The sequence below is a fragment of the Haemaphysalis longicornis genome, unplaced genomic scaffold (genome assembly GCF_048455015.1).
Source record: "Haemaphysalis longicornis isolate Haplotype H1 unplaced genomic scaffold, Haemaphysalis longicornis Haplotype H1 scaffold_2, whole genome shotgun sequence".
Taxonomy (NCBI): domain Eukaryota; kingdom Metazoa; phylum Arthropoda; class Arachnida; order Ixodida; family Ixodidae; genus Haemaphysalis; species Haemaphysalis longicornis.
The window spans coordinates 124,301,570-124,323,131 of NW_027526295.1; the positions used below are offsets into that span (position 1 = coordinate 124,301,570).

Below are 21,562 nucleotides of genomic sequence, written 5' to 3' on the forward strand. Positions count from 1 at the left end.
CGAGCAGAATGGGGGAGGGATGCGGACGCCGCCGGACTACGCCGGAGGGACAAGGCGGGTGAAAGAGAGGCGTCGCATCTAATATCCCCATAATCGCTAGCAACGCTAGTGTTTGACCGCCTATACTTTCGGAGTGATCAATTGTATGTGTTTGGTGCAAGAAGAGGTGATGTCTTGATGCTGCCATTTCCCCGTTTTTTTTTTTTTTGGAAGGTGGCTAGCGCAGGTGGGGTCTCGGTATTGACGGGAAGGAAAAGAATGGCCGCAGACTGACAGGTGATCGGTGGACAATGGAGAAGCGAAGAGGTCCCGAAGCTGCGCGGGATTGCGCAAGCTCACGGCAAGTGCTGACCGGCGGGCTTATAGCCACCGTGGTGCTGGCTATTTTGGCGGCCTATTTGGCCATGCTGTCCCTATCTACTACGCCGAAGCGACCACACATCGTGTTCATCATGGCAGATGACTTGGTGAGTATAGAAGTGACATTTATGATGAACCACCGTTATTCCCCTTGACGTACCCAGTGGAAAAAGTTGACAAGGAAAATTTCTGTAGTTTGTCGTATTTTCGAGTGTCGTACTGTCGTCTTGTCGTATTCTTGTCGCGTCGTAATTCTGATGTTCTTTCTGGTATTGTATTCCTGTCCTGATTTTTATGTTCCATCGTGCCGAATTCCTGTCTTGTCGTGATCTTGATGTTCCATCAGTAGTTGCGCATGGTTTGAATTTTATTTACCATTGTGAAAAGTAGTGTAAGTGGCAGTTTTGTGGTTACTGCAGGGATGTTTGTCGGTGAGAAAACTGACTATGTCGTTACGACAGAAATGTGTGTCGTAGCAATAGATGGCTTTGTCGTAACAACGGGACTTCTGTTTTCACAACAAAGTTTTTTGTCGTACGATAAAAATTCTTATTAGGTTTTTTGCGGTATTCCTGTTGTGATTTTAGACTGGATAACTGTTGAACCAGAGAGAGAGAGAGAGAGAGACAGAGAGAGAGTAATGTTGAGCGAAATTAGCGATTGAAAGGTTTTGGATGACCGCTTCTTCGAGCTCGGACGTGCACAAAAGACTATAATTGTCTCCTCTGCAACGCACTGCCACAATTACGTGGCTATGTCATCTTAAAAGCCACATGCCTATGCGGCTACACAAGCAGGCGAGCGTGTTGAATCGTGCGAAACTTTAGAAATAAGTTTCGTCGTGAAGGTTCAAATTCAGAAAAATAAAAATACCAGCCTAGTCATCTAAGAAGTGCTTTTTTTCAGTCATCTTGTGTATCGGAGAGGAAGAGGTAGTACATTTTGTGCTGAAGTGAAGTGCTGAAAAATGAGCGCGTTTGCGAGATAAACTTGAAGGCGACGTGGCGGAGTTACTACTCCCGAGTTGTATTAACTCCAGAATCATCCCAGCTTCTTGCGACGCCGGCATGAATAATGGAAATTCTGCCACGGGAAATACAATGTGAATGATCTAAAACGGCGTTTGCGTGGAACGGAATGAAATGGGCTGCAGTTTTTTACTTGTGGTACTGACCGCCCGCTTGTACATAGAAAACGGCAGCATCAAGTTATAGAAAGAAAACGAATTTATTGGGAGCTTCAAAATGTCCCTTAGTTTCTCAGTTCAAGACCCCATTGGACACTCCAGTTTCAATGGATTCTGCCACCAGCCGAAGCTGGGAGTCGGGAGCACAGCTGGACAACTGTGTCGCCCACTGCTTGTGAATCCTCCACCCTTCCGGGTGAAGGATTCTATCAATCTTGGGGTGTGCGGGACACACCCGTATCATGTGTTTCGGGCTGCCCGGACATCGCGGAACTTATACGGCCGAAATAACTGCATGCGTAGGGTGCAGCAAACGGAATCGGGTAGGGTGAAGAAAGGTGTTAGTTTGAAGGAGCCGGAGAAAGTTTCCCTGCACCTTGCTTAGGGGTACGTGTAGTGGGGATTAATTCTGGTTTCGAAATTGTAATAAGTATACAGTTCTTGATAAGTCACCAAAAGTTGGCAAGTTTCTACCTGAGACACTCGGGTCACCCGACGGACTAGATCTCGGGCGCTTTCTTGGGCGGTCGAATCCGCCTCTTTCACAACCCCACTGCGCATGCGCAATCCCCTAGCGGCCAAGTCCCTAAGCAGTCCAGTAGGGGCAGCAGACGACATTCCCCACAGCTCCCGCACAAGCGGGAAGGGGTCGTGGTTGTATTTACATCGTTTGATTTTTTGTGTGCGCTCGTTGTGCGCGGAACAATGCCCACAACTTGTGCTGCGTTCCGCTGTAACTCGGAGTGCCGAAAAGGGAACGGTGCCGGCTTCTATCGCTTCCCGTCGGCCGCACGCGATCGGCTACGGCGGCTTGCGTCGCTCGCGTCGGCTCGGGTGATGGGAACTGTAGGCTTAGCATCCTGGCGGATATTTGATCGCTGCTACCTGTGCAACTGCGAATGACAATCTGCAACACAACTTTTCACTACACTATCATACCGTTTCTCGCATGTGGAACTCTATTTAAGTTATAACTGCCGTTTGAGCGATCGGTGACCAAGACATCTGCGTAGCCTGTTTCGATGCTTCCGCGCAGGTATCGCCATCTCTCGGCTGCTCGGCGCACCGCGCGCCGCGGCGAGCGGTCAGCGTAGGCTTGCATCGCGGCAGATATATCTGATCGCCGCTTTTAAAATAAGCCCTGACAACATTCCCTAGCACAATTTTCACCACACTAACACCTACTTTCTCGCATGTGGAACTTTTTAGCGATCAGATTGATTCAGAAGAGCAGCGACAAGCGCGGTTGCTACCGTGGTCTGCGCCGGTTCGAGCCGCTGAGTGTGCCGAGCTGGCAGGCGCGGCCGGCGTGTGCGCGGACTGTTTCCGAAGGCAGAAAACGCTTCACGATTGCTTGCTTTATCCATTTCTTGCGAACAAACGCGCAGAATCTACAAATTCAGCTCAGCGATCGTCGTAGTTGACCATGGTGCAAAAACTGTGGGCGGAGCGACGCCGACGACGCATCTCATGCGCGCATCGGGCCGTCTCAAATTCACGCGTACGACTAGTGGCGACAGTCGTAACGATCAGTCGCATGCGAATCGAGTGTACCAATCGTACATGTGTCCAGCACTTAAAGGCATTTTGCGAACTGCCGGCCTTTGTTGAACTGGCGATCGCACTTCATGCCAGACGACTCCAAGTACTGCTCGAGCTGCCACTCGGACGGCACACGGATCTGTCCGAGATTTCTCTGCCAGCCCTCATTCAGTGATAAGAAGCCGCCTGGTATTATGTGATGACCAGGGGCTGTCGTCTTAAGGCGTTAAAACACCAACACAGAAGAAAAACTTCGGCTGCTCCTCGCCGTAATGTGGGATTACCGTGCATACAACGAGAACGCAGCCGGAGGAAACGCCGGCAAACCCTACGGCTTCAACTTCCGCTAGGCACGCTAGGTGGCAGCACACCGCAATGAAAGAGGCGGATTGCCGTACAAGTTAGAGTGAGCTGGCGTCCAAACCAATTGACTTTTCATTCTGGTGGTTTTGGAAGTCGTATATCTGAAGCAGTCTCGGAAATTGCCGCACGAACTTCTGAGAATCCTGTTACAGGTTCGCTGTGGCGGTATCAGCACTCGTCATTATGGTTGGGGGTGCAATGACCACGTCCTCGGCCTGCGCGGTGGTTGTAAAGGGCAGCAATTATCACACAGTATACCCTCCATGTAGGCAAGCCGGATCTTGAAACAGCATCCCAGGAGTCCTAGTGGCTGATCGCTGCCGTTATTCCATTAGCGGCACAGGAGCAATCATGGATAAAACTTGGGATTGATACAAAGCTATTCAACCATAAAACCGAAGATGGTCCTGGCGTCCAGATGCGTTAAAGCAGTTTGTGCGCATGGCTACAAGCGCATCGCTTGTGTGCCCCAGAGCCTGCAGCAGCAGTAGCCAACCCATTCACAGCCACTTTTAGGTAATGATGATGATGTTCCATGGTGAATGTCCGCTCTTCTTATCTTAAACAGTTTCAAAAACGTTTTTAAGTGCGAATGCACTTCTTAAGCGACCCTGAATCACGCGTCCATCGTCCGTACGCAGCCTAGCAACGGCGCCGGATTTCCGACGCATGAGGGCGCTCGCGTAGTGCCTCTTCTCCCCCCTCGCCTACTCTCCAGCTCGCAACACCCTCTCTCGGCGCGCCAGCCAGAATAACAGCACCCGGCGCCCGGTTTCGATCCGAGGACGTTGCGGCCGTAGCGCGATGCTCTACCGACTAAGCCACGGAAGCCAAAGCCACGATGATTTCAGAATTAGGAACGCTCCTTATATCTTTAACGCATTCAAACTACGTCGTCAGCGGCGTTGCGTTGGCGACTCAGCGGCGTTATAGCGGCTTGATAACTGCGTGGTGTACACGTTATACTACAAACCCGATGGAAGAGATGGAAGAGAAGGCGGCGAGGCGGTGGGCTGCGGGTGCCGAGCGCAAGCGCCGCAAGCGGGCCGACAGCCGTGCATTCGCACTTTCACATTCTCCCCCTCGGGGAAATGCGACGGACTTTTTTTGTGCATGCTGCCTGCATCATAAGCCATTTAACCATTAAATAGAAAATATTTAAAGTGAAATGAGAGAAAAAAGAACTTGGTAAACCATTAACTTGGAGTGCAGTCAAGGTACATCGCAACGTAAGACCAAGCGCGGAAGGATTTTATTTCGGCCACCCGATCCCACCGATATTGCTGTTGGCCTGCTCGGTTTCAATTCAAAACATTCGAATTTATCATGATGCATGAAACACACGCTATGAGGAGTGTCACGCAAATACAAAACTGCTGGACAAAGGGCGTGAACTGGTGAGCATAATGAGAGGGTGGCCTGTTTTTAGGACATTATTTTCTATTCTCTATGAACGGGCCTTGCACGCTGACTACGCAAACCTTTAACGTTTTGTATACATGCACATACCGCTCGTAGATATTACTATGGTGACGACAGCGGCGGTTTTTCCGAGTCGATGCTTCAGACGTTTCCAGCCTGGAATGACGTCATTGAAGGGGCGATAACTGAGCCTTATTATAGCAGAAGCATGGTTTGCATAAACTTAAAAAGAGTGTTCAGGTTTAATGCACTGTAGGAGAGCTAACCTTCTGATAAAACTATGATCCACTGATTCTAAAATACTCCGTTGGGCACTAGGGCTACCGGCAATAGGAGGTGTTTTACTTAAAAACTAGTGTTTTACAAGGATAGAAAATTCTACATTCCTTGTAAAAGCCTAAACTCCGTCATGTACTAGGTTGCGGGTTTGTGAGCGAAAAATAACTAGTTATCCCTCGGTGGGTTATGACGCCCCAGAGAATATTTGGACTACTGATTTAAGCGCTTTTCTGCCTATCAAAAATAGCGGAACCACACTTTTTATCTCCCATCCAGAAAACGTATATGGTTTGGGTCAGCTTGTTTGCGTTATGCCAACTATGCGTTACGCTATGCCTGTACTGTATGTCTTCTTCTTCTTCTTCTTCTTCTTAATCATAATCATCATCGTAATCATCATCATCATAGTCGTCATCGCCATCATCACCGTACTTATCATCATCATACCATAAGTACCGTCACCATCGTGATCATCATCATCACCATCAACAACAACAATACCTGTTCATGTCCACCGCAGTACGAGGCTCTTCCCCTCTGACCTACACCCACTCCTGTCCTGCTCTTGCCGAGCCCATTATTTGAATCCGAATTGCCGTATTTTTTGGGGGAACAAGTTTTTCTTTTATTCACCAGTTTTATATGGTTGGGCCCCTGGGTGGAGTTTATCGGCCTTCCCTTGCTTTTAGATGCGTATCGACTTTGTTGTTCTTGTTGTCCACTGGTTGTCATTTGCTGTCACTAGATGGCCATGCGAAGTCTATTTCTTTTTCCTATTTCGAATTTTGTTTTCGCGCTTTGTCCTCGTCCCAGTGTTTACTCCATCACTGCCGTGTTTTACGCTTGATTGTCGTCGGTTTTGCCTCCGTTAATAATTTTGACAGCTCAGCTAATTCAATTTGATCCATCGTACTCGACACTTTTATGCTTTTACGTTTCGGAATTAGTTCCTTCGTTTTCTGAGTTACTTGCAATCACCCAGTAGAACTCCCCCTTGTGTTTTTTGTACAAAACCATAGGCCTCTACCTTGCACGTTTCGTTCTTTTTGCCCAGGGTTGGGGTGACGTGAGCTACCATGGAAGCCACCAAATCCGGACGCCGAATATCGATGCCCTCGCTTGGAATGGTGTGAGACTCGACAAGCTCTACAGCCAGCCCATGTGTTCGCCCTCACGAGCAGCTCTGATGACAGGCCTCTATCCCATCCATACAGGTTAGCGAGTTTCTCAAAGATAAGGAAGGTGTGCAGGCTTTATGCCTACTAGTGTATGACACGACATGTGCAATTCTGAGCCAAAGATGTTGTAGACTGCCATATCTGCCGACGTCGACGTTCCTGCGAGAAACGGCTGGTAGATGCACACGTTTATTATACAGTTTTGTTCGTTTTACACAGTTTTATTCGCTATTTTGTTTTATTTTATACAGTTTTTTTTCGTATACAGTAAACAAAAATACGTGTGTTATCTGCTGAGATCATCTGGGATTTTAACCAGGGTCACCAGTGTAGTAGCATAGGGCTCTGCCACTGTGCTGTCGCCGCATGTTGCGAGTGGTGAACAAAATTTGCTGTCGTTGTTCCTTTCTTCTTAGGACATACCAGCTTGGCTGACTGGCCAGGAACCGGGAGCTTTGAGGAGCTAATGTGCCCGCTTCACAAACTTTACAAACCGTGGCACAATCCTGCAAAACTGTAATGGACAACGCTTTTCAAAATGGCCAATCAAGTCAGCAGTATCAGTCAATAAAAATTTCAATCAATCAATCAATCAATCAATCAATCAATCAATCAATCAATCAATCAATCAATCAATCAATCAATCAATCAATCAATCAATCAATCAATCAATCAATCAATCAATCAATCAATCAATCACGCTCAAGCACTAGGAGGATCGACCGCAAGGAATTTGAGCGTATACTCTGAATCCTGCGTGCGTGCTCTTTGAAGCGTAGTAAATTGCTTCGCGCCGACACAGCAGTACATATCCGCGTACGTACATTGAACAACGTTTCATTAGCCAGCGGGAATATAAGCTGCTTTCGCACAATGCTCTGTTGCTGCATGGCCAGAACATGCGTATTTTTTTTTGGAATAGAATTGGGGTTAATTCGTTCCAAAAGGCATTTCTTAAAGCTGAAAGATGAGTTTGCATTGACAGTCCGCCCTATATTCCCGCAGGATTGCAGCATTACGTGATCTTGGCGAATGAGCCCAGAGGACTTCCGCTGAATTTCAAGATATTGCCGCAGTGGCTCAGTGACCTTGGCTACACGTCACACATCGTGGGAAAGGCAAGGAGTGTGCTTATTTCTTTGTACTATACTTGTCGCACAAGGACATCAATGTCAGTTTAGGAAGATACAGTACTAGGCTCCGCATTAGAGATCATTAGATCAATCAACAGCATTAGACTCCGTTCTCTCCTACAAATACCTCGGTGTTCACATTAGTAACGATCTATCATGGCATAAGTATACTGATTGCATCACTAAAAATGCTTGGCTTTCTCTTTATAAATTTGTCGCTGGCTCCATTCTCCTTAAAACTGCTTTTATACAAACCTCTTGTTAGAAATAAGCTTGAGTATGCTGCAGCGATTTGGGACCCTCACCAGTTACCTCTTTCTTCCTGAAGTGAATCGAACTCAGCTCGTCTTATTGCTTCTAACTACCGCCATGCGAGCGTGTCCACTACTAAATCTAACCTTAGACAACGTCACTTATCGACCAGAAAAAAAAATACCTCGAATATGCCTTTTCCACGAAATCTACTTCAAGAATCCTGATATTAAACACGACCTGTTCTCACCACCTGCTTGCGTTTTCGAACGTATTGACCACAGATTTAAAGTTAGCTTTGCGAGCTCTCGAACGAACGTGAATTTCAATGCGTTTTCACCAAACACAGCCCCGGACTTGTATCACCTTCCCACCTCCGTCGCCAGCAATCGTGACTCATCATCTTTCAAGACGGCCATGTTGAACTATGTTTGAAGGGTATCGTATAAATAAATAAATAAATAAATAAATAAATAAATAAATAAATAAATACGCAAGCATACCGAAGAATGCCTTTCAATAATTACGATTGGACGACGTGGTCAGAATAGTGAGAAATATTTTCATAGGGCCTTCTTTGCATGGCACGAGTGGTTGTGGCATGTAGACTTCCTAATATTTCTGCACTTCGAGTGTTTATCGCCGCAATTATTATATGCTCGTGCTGGGCTTTCTTCATAATCCCGTAAGATATTATTGGACCGCGAAATCCTCGCTTCAGTTCCTGCTCTCACCCGTTGCCATAGGCCCGGAGTCTGAATCTAAAATGAAGAAAACCTCACCCTTGAAGTGTCGCGAACATCTCGAGCTCAAGTATATGTTTAACACCCCCTAACCACACCGCAGCTAGTAGACCCGCCAGAGTAAGAGAATACTGAATAAGCTAGGCACCTCGGTATCTTCACACATGCAAGCACCAAGAGTGACGGGTTCATTGCACTTAGACCTTGCTAGGGTGGCATACCAAAAAAGTGGTTCATGTTGTAAGGAACAAGTGCAGCGCCCTGGTAAAAGATGCCAGTGAAGGCTGCCACCACGGCACAAAATGCTCACGTGAAGCTGTGACGCTGACCGTAATGTCTGTGTTTTGCCGAACTGAAAACTGTGCAAGCACGAATTAATGCTTTTTGTAACTCTTGCAGTGGCACTTGGGATTTCACAAGACAGAATATACGCCAACCAAGCGAGGATTTGCAAGTCACCTGGGATCGTGGACGGGAATGTGCGATTATTACGCTCACAACCGAAAAGTAGTAAGTGGGAACCTACGGGGCGTTTATCGGTTTTTATGGCGCTTTAGAAAGCGCCGGCACGTCTGGGTAGTCCAAATTTGGTGCTCCAAGTATGTTTAGCTGGTTCGCTGAGAGCGGCAACCTCTCACTAGAAGAGCTGCAAATTGATGTGACCCCAATGACGCCGGCGAGTTCTAGTGGCGAGATGGTCAGTGGGAGCGTCTTCTTCGTCGAAATCGGTGGAGTGCTTGGTGGACATGCTTGCTGCACCGCGGCATTGCAACCGGCCACTCTTCCCCAATCGGTGAAACCGTTCGCTTGGAGGGAAATGGCCCACGCTGGGATTGCCGGGGACTTTAGGCCAGAGAGCCAGAACGAGTAACTGAATACACTACAACGTAACAGGTAATGTGCACTCCGGGACATTTCACGTCTCTCGCTCAACTTGCTGCATAATGCTCACGCAGCGTTCTGGAAACTTTACGCAGTATTGCCAGATCTAGAGGGCCAATCAGCGAGTGGGAATATACAGGGAGACAGGTACAGCTAGCGCTAGCAACGGACTAAAAAGACTGTTATTCGCTGAGAACGACGTCTCAGCTTGCAGTCTTTTGCATCTTGCAGTCTTTTATTCTGAGAATTTCTTCCTACCTGTTGTTGTGCCCTAGCGCCCAGCCCAAATTCGCTGCACGGGGCGACGCGCCAACAGCGGGGCCGATTCACGCCTCGTCCAAACAAGACCAAACCGCCCGCGGCCGACCAGCCCACACTTGCATCGGCGCAGAGTCGCCTCTCCTTTACCCTTCACAGCGGCCCGGCCGAATCATGCATCAAGTGAACGACCGGTGGCCGTCATGCCGCTACATGCTTGGAGACGGCTTCGCGGAGACGGCGACGGCGTCGCCTTCCCTTTCCTAATTGTGGCGACTCGGCTGATGCAACCGCTTCACCTCCATTTGTCGGATTTCAAACTTCGGCTAGCGAGAGTCCTGATTGGAGCGATTGAAACTTCTCGGGGCTCCAACGGACTTTCGGGGGCATAAAAACCCGTCCGGAGGCACAGCGAGGGCGACACTTTCCGGCGGCACTTTTCAAAGGCACGGAGTGGAGAGGAGAGGTGCTGTCACCTTTGTTGTTACCCTTGTACATACCGTATATAAATGTTGCTTCAACTTTTCTTGGGCTCGAGAACTTCATCGCTCTGCTCTGCGCCGCGTCGATAACGGACGGAGCAAGGAAACGTCGCTACACCGGTGACTGCGCTCGGATGGCCAGTCGCAACAGTGGTGGCTGCGGCGAGAGGGCCCAGTCCCAACAGTATATACAATGTTTTGAAACTGCCGTAGCGCCGTGCGGTACATTATACAAAGTGTAGCACGTGTGGCTGGTTAAAGTAAGGAGTCTTTCAGTGACTTCACGGCTAAGTTAAGCGGCCCTTCCGCTTAACAAGTTCGGGAGTACTGCAGGTTCGGGCTTGGTCGCTCATTGTGCGGTTCTTGTGTGCAGGTCATGCTTTATGCAGTGTCGTTTACGTTGGCTCGCATCGCTCGCGCCGATGCTGCAAAGGATTTTAGTTACGTAGCCAAATATTATGAGTAAGTGACGCGTAAACGTCTTGCCATTCCAAATCCTGACAGGCGCGAATTTCACGGCCATGCGAAAGAAAGTACGAATTCTCGATGTTTTCAAGTATTATGTTTCCCAGGTTACAGTAACTGAAGACGAAGTACGTCCGATGTCCCTTACATGCAAAAACTGATAATGCTATCAGTGCTTGTACGCGTTTTAAAATGGAGTTTGGGACCATTGCAGCGCGGAAAAAGAGGAACGAATGGGAATGGCGGCACCGCAGTTCCTATACTCGTGGACAACAAAGAAGCGACTGGCAGTCCATGCGATAAAACGTCGCTGCAGCGACGGTTAGAGCAACACAGTTTGGTACGCTGTACGAGGTGCGCGCGAATAACGCCATGTTGCGGACACTTAAACCAGGGTCAAGGCATGTCCATCCGGCTGAGCCGTGTTAAGATACAGTGCGAAGTGCTTCTCCGCTGTACTGCGCGTGCGTGATACGCCGGCTGATTTTGTGCATTGCAGGGAAGCTCCATGTGTGGCGGGGACGCCATGTTATGAAAGATGTTCGAAGAAACCAAACACTGGCTGCCGCGCTCTCCAGGGTCTGTTGTGACACAGGCAGCAGCGCTGCGTGTTCGAACAAGCCTTATACAAGCGGTTCACGGTGGACCATAGTTTCTTACAATATACTTACGAAGAAACTCTATGCGCTGGACACCCTTTTGCGCCCCATCTCCGGCAAGCGTGCACCGGCTTCTATCACGGGACCCGTGGAAAGTGTTTTGTGTGTTTGTACTTTTGGTGCCGTGCGCAACTCGCCGAACCCCTCTCTTCACCGCTGCATTGGACACTTAGAAACGGTTGGCTTGCCAATGCCCACAGTGATGACAATCCGCATGGACTGTCCACGCCAGGATGACCATGCCAGGAATGGAGGACGAAGAAGCCGACTTTTGCAATGGCGGTTTCTGCTGTGCCGGTGCCTAGTGTCGCGGTGCGTCTCCTGCTGTAAATATTGTAAACAAATCTTTTCGCGTTTGCTGCCACGCATCGCCACAAATAGGACCTCCTTCCGACGAGGGGGCAGAGCGCATTCGGGTTGAACGTTTGTGTGCGTTTTTGTGTTGCCGTGATGTAAGCACGCCAGTGTGCTGCTTCCTGTAAAGTCGCTGTTCTCTACTCGCAATGCGTTAAGCAACTTATTTTTCGCCCTCGGCTGTTCGTCGTCGGCACGTAGGCAACCCCCAGCAAACCACTCGCCCACTCGCTACCGCGATATGACGGGTCGTAGTCGTACGTCTTCTCCCACGCAACAGCCTCTAGTTTGCGGGGAGGGGGACGAAATTCTCAGGCATTGTAATATATTGTTATAACCATTTTTATATATTGTTATATATTGTTATATATTTTTATATATTGTTAGAACCTCGCTTGGAGCCGGTCATTCTACTATCCATCATCGTGGTCTCGCGCTTTTGTGTTATTTTCGGAGGCAGCAAGACGACTTCTACAGTAAAACGGAGAGTACCACTGATGGCTCGTGCAGAAAATAGTACGCGTGAATTCTCCCAGAAGATTTGAAGCCTATAACGTAGTCCGTGAGCCTACTCCACCGAATTTTGTGGATAGCGCAACTTCGCAACAGGGTCTGCCAATGTGGTTTCTTTGGAATCTGTGCTTTCTCGTGTACCACATAATCTGCACGCGTCGCTGTCATGCGGCTCTTTAGCGATTGACAAAGAGAATGCAGCGTGCCAACCCTGATTTTGTTGTCAACTGTTTAAAGAACGGAAAGCTGAATTTTTGTCCTTGCCTTTCTTTCTCTAGTTACTGCACTAGTTTAGGATGTTATGCAAATGTCGGCAACGCAGTGACATTGCATTTTCTCTAAAAATGTCGAGAAGTTGTTTCACATGCTAAAAACCGACGGGAATTTTTAGCCCAAGTTTTTAGCCTAAGTTATAGCCCAAGTTGTAGCCTAAGTTTAGCCTAACTTTCGTTTGTTTCTGTTTGGGCCGTACAGCTGCTTCTTATTTTGGGTCGTAAAGTAACTATTTCGATGACCTTCTTTTCCCTTCAGGAAGGCTCTGCTTATGGGCATGACTTTCGACGAAACCTTTCGCTTGACCACAGTAACGACGGGCGCTACTACACGCACGTTGTAACAGAAGAAGCAGTCTCTCTCATTGAGAGTCATCCAACTGATAAGGTAGGCATTGCCATAAGAGAACTTGTATTGCATGCGTGCATAAAAAATTGAGAAATTCACGCTTAGTGTTGACAGTGTTGCCAGCTTTACAAACTCGGGCAGTATTCCGAGAGAGCAAATAAGTGGCTTTGGCGGTGGTAGAACGCAATTAACTTTTAGAAGGGGAGGGAGATGAGAAAACGAAGCCCGTATTCCGGGTAGGGGAATCCGAGTGTCATGGACACAGCCACTGCTCTCCGGACCAACTGGTCCTCTAGGGAGGGGCTGTCCAGTAAAAGCCTCCAAGGCATCAAAAGCAGAAAATTGTGTTTAGACTTTTTGAGGGCTCCGGGAGGTGTTGAGAGCATTCAGCAGGATGGGTAAATATTTATATTGCATGCATATGTATGGGTGGCAAAATGATCTTTCTGGCATTTCTCGCTTAACAGATGAATTTTATTCTATTAATTGGGGAAGCAAAAGGCTGGAGTGTTCCAAGATTACCTTTTACAGGCCTTCGTACGAGGGACCACTCGTTTCGGCCGGAATAACTTCACCTTGCTTCGAATTTTGGTATTGTTCTATTGGTCGTGTTCTGTCGTTTGTACACTGTGGCGAGATGATTGAGACTTCAAACCGCTGTAGCTTTTACTGCAGGGAGGGAAGCGGGCAATTTGTTTCTCGATTTGATGACATAATCTGCGCCGGAACATTACTCACAAGATTTCTAACTGTCTGCCGAATAAAAGCCGTAGATTATTGAAATCAAAGTGTTTCACGATAAGCGTCTGAAAAACACACGCAGCCCCTGTTCCTGCTCGTGTCCCACCTTGCGCCGCACATTGGAACTCCGAGGGAGCCGGTGCAGGCTCCCGATGAATACGTCGGCGCCTACGAAAGCATCGCCCACGAAAATCGCACAATTTTCGCTGGTAAGCCTGAGTACGTCACGAACAGCTTCGTATCCCACGACTTCCTTTGCACGCAGCGCCGGCGCGATAGCAATAGACTATTGCAAAAAACAGGGAGAAAAGACTCTTTGTATTTACTGCTTTCATTGTATGCTGCTCCCGATATCAGTAGAGTGCAACAGACGGGCGCCGAAATCGACCGCAAGGCCACCGTGCCTTGCAAGCCACGGGGACGAGCTGTCGTGACACCACGAAAACATAGTTCTGCCACAAAAGAAAACCGTAACCTTTCTCCCTCAATAGCGCTTGTGCATATCGGTACAGCCACCAGGATGACAACGACTTCTCGAGTGACCGGACGATCAAATAGATGGCTCAGGTGGGCCTAGGAAGCGAAGTTTGAGCCCTAGGTATGGAAACTGAGCTGAGAGATCGGGATATAAGCTGTTTGTCGTCTTGCCTTGTCGCGACGTCATAAGGAGCAATATTACATTGAGAAACCTAACACAGCTGCCATAAATACAGCAACATTTCGGCGCAACACTTTATTCGCCGACATAACATACCGGCACACTCGGCAATAAACACTGCTCCTGCATTTACACATCATAAAAACTGCTCAGGTACCCCTCAGATATTTTAGACAGTGCGCAGAGATGTTGCATTTGAAGCTCCTTGGCGCGGCTATATTGCATCCTTCGAGGTTCTCAATCATGGAGCCCTGGGGACTTGGGTCGGCATGCTGCTTGGCCGCCAGAAATGTAGTCTGGGCCATACGAAGTTGAGCATACCCACACGGGGGGATTGGCCAAGAAGCTCTTTGAATATTAATTATTTAGTCCAATTACGCAGACAATTATAACGCTAGTTATAATTATAATGATAATTATATGAACTGAACGGTACACAAAAACGAATGCTTGAACAGAAAAGTCTGACACGGCACGCCAGACGTCTCAGAAATAAATGAGGGGATGGAGTGGCATATATCCTCTTGGCGCTGGCCCACCTCTGTGCCTCAGAAATTCGTTCACAATAACAGTCAGTGGCAGTCCTATCCGTCGAGAGTAGTCTTTATCAGTATCTCTCGTAGTTTAGAAACCCGGCGGCAAAAAAAAAAAAAAAAAAACGCGTAGTTGGTTGATTTTCTTAAACTTCCTGAGAGTAGCTGCACCGCCGTCGACAAAGGCGCAACTGGCGGTATACTTCTGACAATAAAGTACAGCGATAACAAAAACAAAAACTCTGAAATCGTGAGGGATTTCAAAAAGTCTATGCAGATTATCATGAATGGCGGAATCCACAAACGGATAAGAAAACTGCAGCCAAAAACGCCGAAGCAGTTCCACAGCATTAGTCCAGTTCAAGGACAAAAGGTACTGGAGAGAAACTGTAGGGCCGACCAAGCTGCGCAAAATTTTACAAACAGAGCAGCGAACTGTCCTAGCCTTCTCCAGCCCCTCCCAGGCGGCTTTGGAGGAGGCCTCACGGTCCAAAGAGGTGCACGAGCTTTTCTTCCCACCCTGGAGAAGAACCTCTCGGGCGTGGAAGCACAAACGCAGAGACAAATACAAACACTCACCCAAACAAATCAAGACAATTCAAAATGTTTCCACTAAAAATACAAAAGCACGCGCAATATATGCGGAAACCCTTCCAACTTATTTCATGCAATGTGGACCAGCCGTACAATATGGCCTTCAGTAAACACGAACACAATAACGCTCGCGCTTTAGTAGGCAGCTCTGGCCAGCTGTGTCTCTGGGATTCAGAGTGACTTTATCTTGTGGAAGGAGCAAAAAAGTCTTGGGCCCTAGAAGGACGGCACCCTCCTTGTCATAACCGCCGCAGTTTCGTTTTTTAGAATCATAGTTGCTCTTTCTCGTCCTATGTAAGTCATGTTACTGAAAACCGCGTCGTCTTCATCGGAGTCCACAGGCGGTGGGTCCAAGGGTGTGCGCGATGGGCTGCGGGCGTCCCAGTGTTCCCTACCGCATTTGTGCACAGAGGCAACATCGAATCGCTGCAGGCACGGGCTTCATCGCCCGAGTCGGGCTGAGCGGTGGTTCCAATTTTTGGATCAAGACTGACCATGACCACTTGTTACAATTCTAAACGGTCCGCTCAGCCGTAGGGACAAAATGTAGAAGGGGGTCTATATGTGTTAGAAACACTTCCTGATAGGTGGAATATTTTGTTCTTTTGACAGAATGCAGCTGGCGTAAGCAACTGATTTTTCGCAGCTATTTGGTTTTCGAATGGGGGCGGTTGGCTGGCCTAACACGCTTTCGACTGTGTGAAATTTATTTTCGCACTTTTATCAGAGTTCAACAGCACTGTGAGCGGTGGCAGCTCAGCCGGGTGACATCCTCTCACCGCTGCTGGTGCAGACGTCATGTTTATCCACGTAGTCATGCGATGTGGTTTGGTCACCATGTGCGAAGTGTGGTACAACGCTATCTTGGCTCTGCTCCCCTAAACCACGTATACTCGCCACATATCTCCCCCTAGAGAGCAGTCTACCGACTTCTCGCCAACATAACTTTTGTTATGAAAAGGAGACGTACACATCGCCCTACCTGCCATTTGGGTCTTGCATTTGCTCTCGGCATTGAAAACAGCATGAATCAGCCAACACTGGAAGTTAGCAATATTTCAGAGGTCAGTACAAACAGCATGTAGGTCGAAATTAAAACAAAGGGATATAAAACATATTCCTACCGCAGATGCGTAGTACAAATTCAGCTACTTTTCCTGAGGCCTGACAAAAAATAAGTTGACTGAAATCTCCGCAGTTTGTGCGGCGAGTGCCGCTCACCGATATGCACTTCTGCCTTTGTGTCCGTTTTCAGGGATGATGTCCGCGCTGGACGAATCAGTCGGTAGCATTTTTAGGACTTTGCACGAGCGCGGAATTCTGGAGGAGAGCGTGGTGGTGTTCAGTTCCGACAACGGTGCCGCCACAACGCCGTACGGTGTGCACGGCGGCTCGTCGTGGCCCCTGAAGGGCGAGAAGGAGACGCTGTGGGAAGGCGGAGTGCGCGTTCCGGCGCTCATCTGGACCTCGAAGCCACTGGGCCGTGGCCGCGGTTCCATCTACAACAACTACTTCCACTTCACGGACTGGCTTCCAACGCTGTACGAGATGGCCGGTAAGTAGTGATCCCAGTTGAGTCTTTTGGGTGACGCAAGTAGGCGTAAAGTGGAAGTTATAGTTCAGCTCTCCAGAGGTATAACTAAGACAGGCCTGCAAGTATATCTAACTTATTTTGGGTCACAGGCCACAAAATCAAAAACGAGACCGAAACAGGTGATGGTTTGCTCAAAAGACAAAAATTCAGCGCAGGGGGTGTAAAGATAATTGTTGGCGCATAACGGTCCTCCAAAGCGTACGGGGGGGGGGCAGGGGTACCCCTGAAATTGTCCAGCTCGGAAGGGGTGAATGTGCAGGGTACCTACCCGTTGTTTTCATCGAATAGCAACTACTGCTTAACATTTTTTGTGGCAAGTATTTATACCGCCGAAACGTGGGAGACTTCGCTTCCAGCTCTCAGTGCGACAATCTTAGATGTAAAAATGCCCCTCACAGAAACAGATATACACAAGACTTGCAAGGCATAAGAGGACGCCCACGGCACATAGACGTTTTGTGTAGTTCCGTGAGCAATATATTGAGGATGTTGGCAAAATTTTCGCTTCGCGCAGCGCAGCCATGCCGTATCTGTCGAGTGAGCCACAGACAAGCATGGACCGACAGGGTGGAGAGAGCGATTGGCTAAGAAGAGCGCTGGCTTCACAATGGTGCTGACGTTGTACGAGTACGTCAAGTCGAAGCGCGGCGCTCCACCTGCCACTGCGCCATCTCGATGGGCACCGTGACTCAGGCATCCGCTTTTCTGTAGAACCCAAAGTGCAGCCACTGGAGAGGGGTAAAGCAGGAAGCCGTAGCAAAGCGTGTCCAGCTGGCTGAGCCTAAACTCCGTGAGGGAGGGGGACAAGATGCATTCGCATTAATGAATATCCAGCAACAGATGTTCAATTTTGCGTACTTTGGTTCTGTGCTTAGCTATTTTCCTCGTTTTTTCGTGCTTCCTGCTGCAACTGTCATTCCAAAGCGTGTAAATACAGAAAAGGAGTGCTGTCGACATGCGACAAAGCTTGTTTCAACATTCACAGCGCGTGTTTACGTTATGTTCACATTGCGAAATGGAAGCACAGGCAACGGTGTCATTGCTGGTGTAAAGACAACACCGCGAACCACTGCACCTAACTCAACACGTACGAAGGCACGCCCCTACAAAGGCGCACTTCTGCAAGCTATGCGAGGCAATAGAGGGGGCGTGTCGAAAGAATGTTAGAGGTCGCGAAAGTGCGGCTGGTCATATAACCGTACAATTGGGTGAAGTCATAATGACTGTAGAAACAAGCGGGTTATGTCGCCCAGGAGAGGATACTGGTGACGATGAAGGAAACGGAGGTGAATTGGGTAAAACGCAAGCATTGAAAAAGGGCCGCGAATGGCCCAGACAGAACCAGAAATGTTTTAAACGAGGAAACGTGCCCTGGCACAAAACTGGAAAATGCCCTATGCGGCCCTGATGTTGCCATTCCTTGGTTTCAAACACACGCCTAGCCCCCAGAGAGTCCCTCTCAGTGCTGAAGCTGTAGTGTTATGACTGATATTTGTATGCAGTTGATTCAGGTATCGTAGTATAACATGGTGATGCAAAGAGGTCAGCTGCCAAGCCTAGATAAGAATCTATAGAAGCTTTGTGTTATGCATCCCAATGGCGACCTGCACTTTATGAGACGCCTGTGCGCTTATTTGAGCCTCTTGATTGACTCCACTGATTTTATTATCTGTTGTTTTATTTGTGTATGCCAGGTGGAAACCCGTCCGACCTTGGCGATATCGATGGTGTGAGCCACGCGGGGTCTCTAAACGATGCTGTGGGAGTGTCCCGAGGACCGAGGAACGAAATGTTGCTGAACATAGACCCTGTCGACAACCACTCAGCCATTATAGATGGCCGCTACAAGCTCGTAAAAGGCACCGTTATCGGCGGGGCAGGAGACACGTGGTTCCCTATACCTGGAAACGTCGACTCTGCAAGCGATGAACAGCGTGCTGCAGATGCCTGCCGGAATTCGACAGTAATACAGGTGCTTGGCAAGCTGCCTGGATTCACTTCTCCAGCGTGTGGCGATCAGAGTTTGAATGGCAGCGCGTACTCGAAACCCATCGACTGTGGCCCCGGACCGGCTGATGGGAAGACTCCTTGCCAGTCGACCGTGGCAGCGTGTCTCTTTGATATTGAATCCGACCCCTGCGAGAAGAATGACCTGGCAGCGAAGGAACCCGAGGTAAGTTGCTTAAAATGTACCATTGTTCAGCTTGACGCAGGTAGGCTGAGTTGTTTCATCTTAATATGTTTTACTCGTAACGAATGAATCAACTTGGTACGTAAAAAATCGGCCGTACTTTGCTCAGAGACGGCCCACAAGGTGGCCGAAGCTCAAAGAAAAAAAAGCGCGAGAAAAACTGCCCCGAGGGACAAATGATCTGGGAAACTTCATGTAAAAAAAAGTAACTGAGTTGAACAACAGTTTGGGTAAATTCGGAACCGCGCGTAATTTGAAACGAAGCTTCGGAATGAGAGCCGAACACTCATCGCCAACACCCCTTAGCGCGATGACTTCACCACTCTTAAGGCGGCCGTAGTGAATTCGTCGTTGCCTTGAAATTCGTGTATTAGAGACATGTACTCAGGTCTACATGAGTGATTTAGGCACTGAAGTTTTTGGAAAATGTTTTTGAAGTTTTTTTGTATCAACTGTTGAAAGTGACAATAAAAAAAGTAGCAATTCTGAGATTAGAAACAACGTTCCTGCTAAATACACTCTCTTCTTGGCAATGCGTACGCGGTTGCGTATACAAGCAGAAAATGTGACGGATTCCCGTCTAGCCTGGAGGGTACATTTCATACCAAGAGGCTGCGACCCGTTTGAATGAATCATTCTTGACTGTTCGGGTTCTTTCACGGAAGCCCTATTCACAACGCATGGATCAGCAGAAGTGGTTAATTTAAATGGGCTTAAGGAATCGCAGCAAAGAGCGTACGAATGGAGTGTTCTTAGCAGGACCGCACTGAGTTATGCATTAAAGTTCTAGTGAAACATCGTTAGATTTTTCCGTGTTCGCTGTGGCGAGCGAAGAAACATTTTTTTGGGGGTCCCGTTTTGAGTCCCCTACGGACCTCCTGGCAGCGTAAAAAAATGAACGGTGACAAGTGCAAGCAGGAAGGTGAGTGTCTGGTTATCTTTCTGTCACAAAGTTTACAAAGAGGATCGGGGGGAGGTAAGTATCTTATCAGGTAATACAAACTAGTGGGCGGTATGGCTGACCGCATTGAATAAGTGAAGAAAAAGGCCTATCTTACACCGTGGTGCAGGCTGCAGCTGTTGCATTTGTAAGCGCAGATGAATAGGCACACCAAAAAAGATGATCGAAACCTTATTATTATTCAAACTCAGCTGTCCAAAAAGGCCACTGAAGGCGTGTTAGCGCCCTTCCTCGAACTTTTAACACTATTCTAAGCCAAAAAAGTGTTTATCGTCCCTCCGTCAACAACGGTGACCTTTTGGCAGGGCTGCACAGAAGTTAGGCAACCCTGTGTTGCCTCTGGGTATTGCCTCTGCAGTTGTTTCCTCTGGTTGGCCCTAGACGAGGTTGCCTCTGGTTGGACGAGTGTTGACGTTTTGCACTGCTATAAGGTAAACTAGGTTGTCTGCTTTGCTCCCTTTCAGGTGGCCGAGAGGCTCCTGTCTAAACTGCGGCACTGGGAGAGCACTGCGGTAGAGCCGAACAACGCACCGCCGGACGTTGAGGGAAACCCGGAGTATCAAGGAGGCGCCTGGGTTCCTTGGAAAGACGGTACTGCCACATAACCTCGGTGCACCGAGATTTCGGGCAGTTGTTTCGGTCAGCACCTTTTTTTAAAACTAGGGATGCGCAGATATTAAAAACATGGCTGTACCAGACCGTGTTGCATTTACTAAAATTTGTGATTACTGTCTGGCTTTCATTTTCCTCTGTGGCTGTTCATTCATGGAACGAACAGTTTCATGCGACCAGCGACTGAAAATGTTCTGGTGCCCATGAAGCCGTGGTCTCCAGGGCTGAGACAGCCAGTTCGCCACATTTTCTGCTGGAATGGCGGACAACATCCACATCAGTGTGCTCAAATGATCTTTGATAAGTTTCTTATTGCGTAGAAGAATGACAAACTGAGCGAGTTGGCACTGGGTCATTGTAAAATCTGCGCAGAAACACGCACACAACAGAAGAAGAAATGTACGACACACGCGCAAACTATCAGCAATGTTTTATTGGAATCGAACAGAATATATATACGGAGCGTGGAAAACAGCAAAAAAAAAAACACATTAACCAGTAACCCACATGCGAAGAAACCACGAACATGAACATTCAACACTCTCTCCACTGATCATCTACGTGCCTGTGTCGTATGTTTCTTTGTTCGTTGTGTGTGTGTGTGTTTCTGCCCAGTTTTTTACAATGAAGTTTCTTAAATCCTGTGAGTGGCGTAGCAACGTGGCAAAAAGATTGCCCTTTTCTGCCTCGAATACACGTAAGTATGATCTAGGTTAAGTAGTGGTATTAGCGGTTTCTGACAGTTGGCGAGCCTGTTTGCGAGTGCGAGGCCTTCTTCCGCGAGAGAAACACTGACCAGGGGAAGACCATGAAAAAAAAAACCCGCCCGCATCTTCCCACGGGGGGAACTCGAGTAAATGCGTCGCAGAGTGGTGGGGCTATCGCGTGAATGTTGCGTAATTGGGTATGGTTCGGGAATGCTTAATTGTTATTTCGTCTTTATTATTCTTATTTACTGAATGAAGAAGAAGCGAAGGCAAGGAGTG

General features: G+C 48.2%; 1 protein-coding gene across 4 annotated transcripts in view; it reads left to right on the forward strand.

The window, feature by feature from the left end:
• LOC144169184 (arylsulfatase B-like) overlaps window positions 1-20,695 on the forward strand; it is a 40,451-nt gene extending 19,756 nt beyond the window's left edge. For 3 of the 4 annotated variants that reach the window (XM_077698218.1, XM_077698220.1, XM_077698219.1), the window contains 9 exons: window positions 214-467; window positions 6,207-6,366; window positions 7,336-7,448; window positions 8,858-8,968; window positions 12,603-12,731; window positions 13,516-13,642; window positions 16,474-16,773; window positions 18,507-18,985; window positions 20,405-20,695. In XM_077698218.1, coding sequence (XP_077554344.1) covers window positions 291-467; window positions 6,207-6,366; window positions 7,336-7,448; window positions 8,858-8,968; window positions 12,603-12,731; window positions 13,516-13,642; window positions 16,474-16,773; window positions 18,507-18,985; window positions 20,405-20,569 — 1,761 coding nt within the window. In that variant the 5' untranslated portion in view covers window positions 214-290 and the 3' untranslated portion in view covers window positions 20,570-20,695. The remainder of the gene's footprint in view (window positions 1-213; window positions 468-6,206; window positions 6,367-7,335; window positions 7,449-8,857; window positions 8,969-12,602; window positions 12,732-13,515; window positions 13,643-16,473; window positions 16,774-18,506; window positions 18,986-20,404) is intronic. The other variant, XM_077698221.1, reaches the window with a different exon arrangement.
• Window positions 20,696-21,562: the final 867 nt, after the last annotated feature.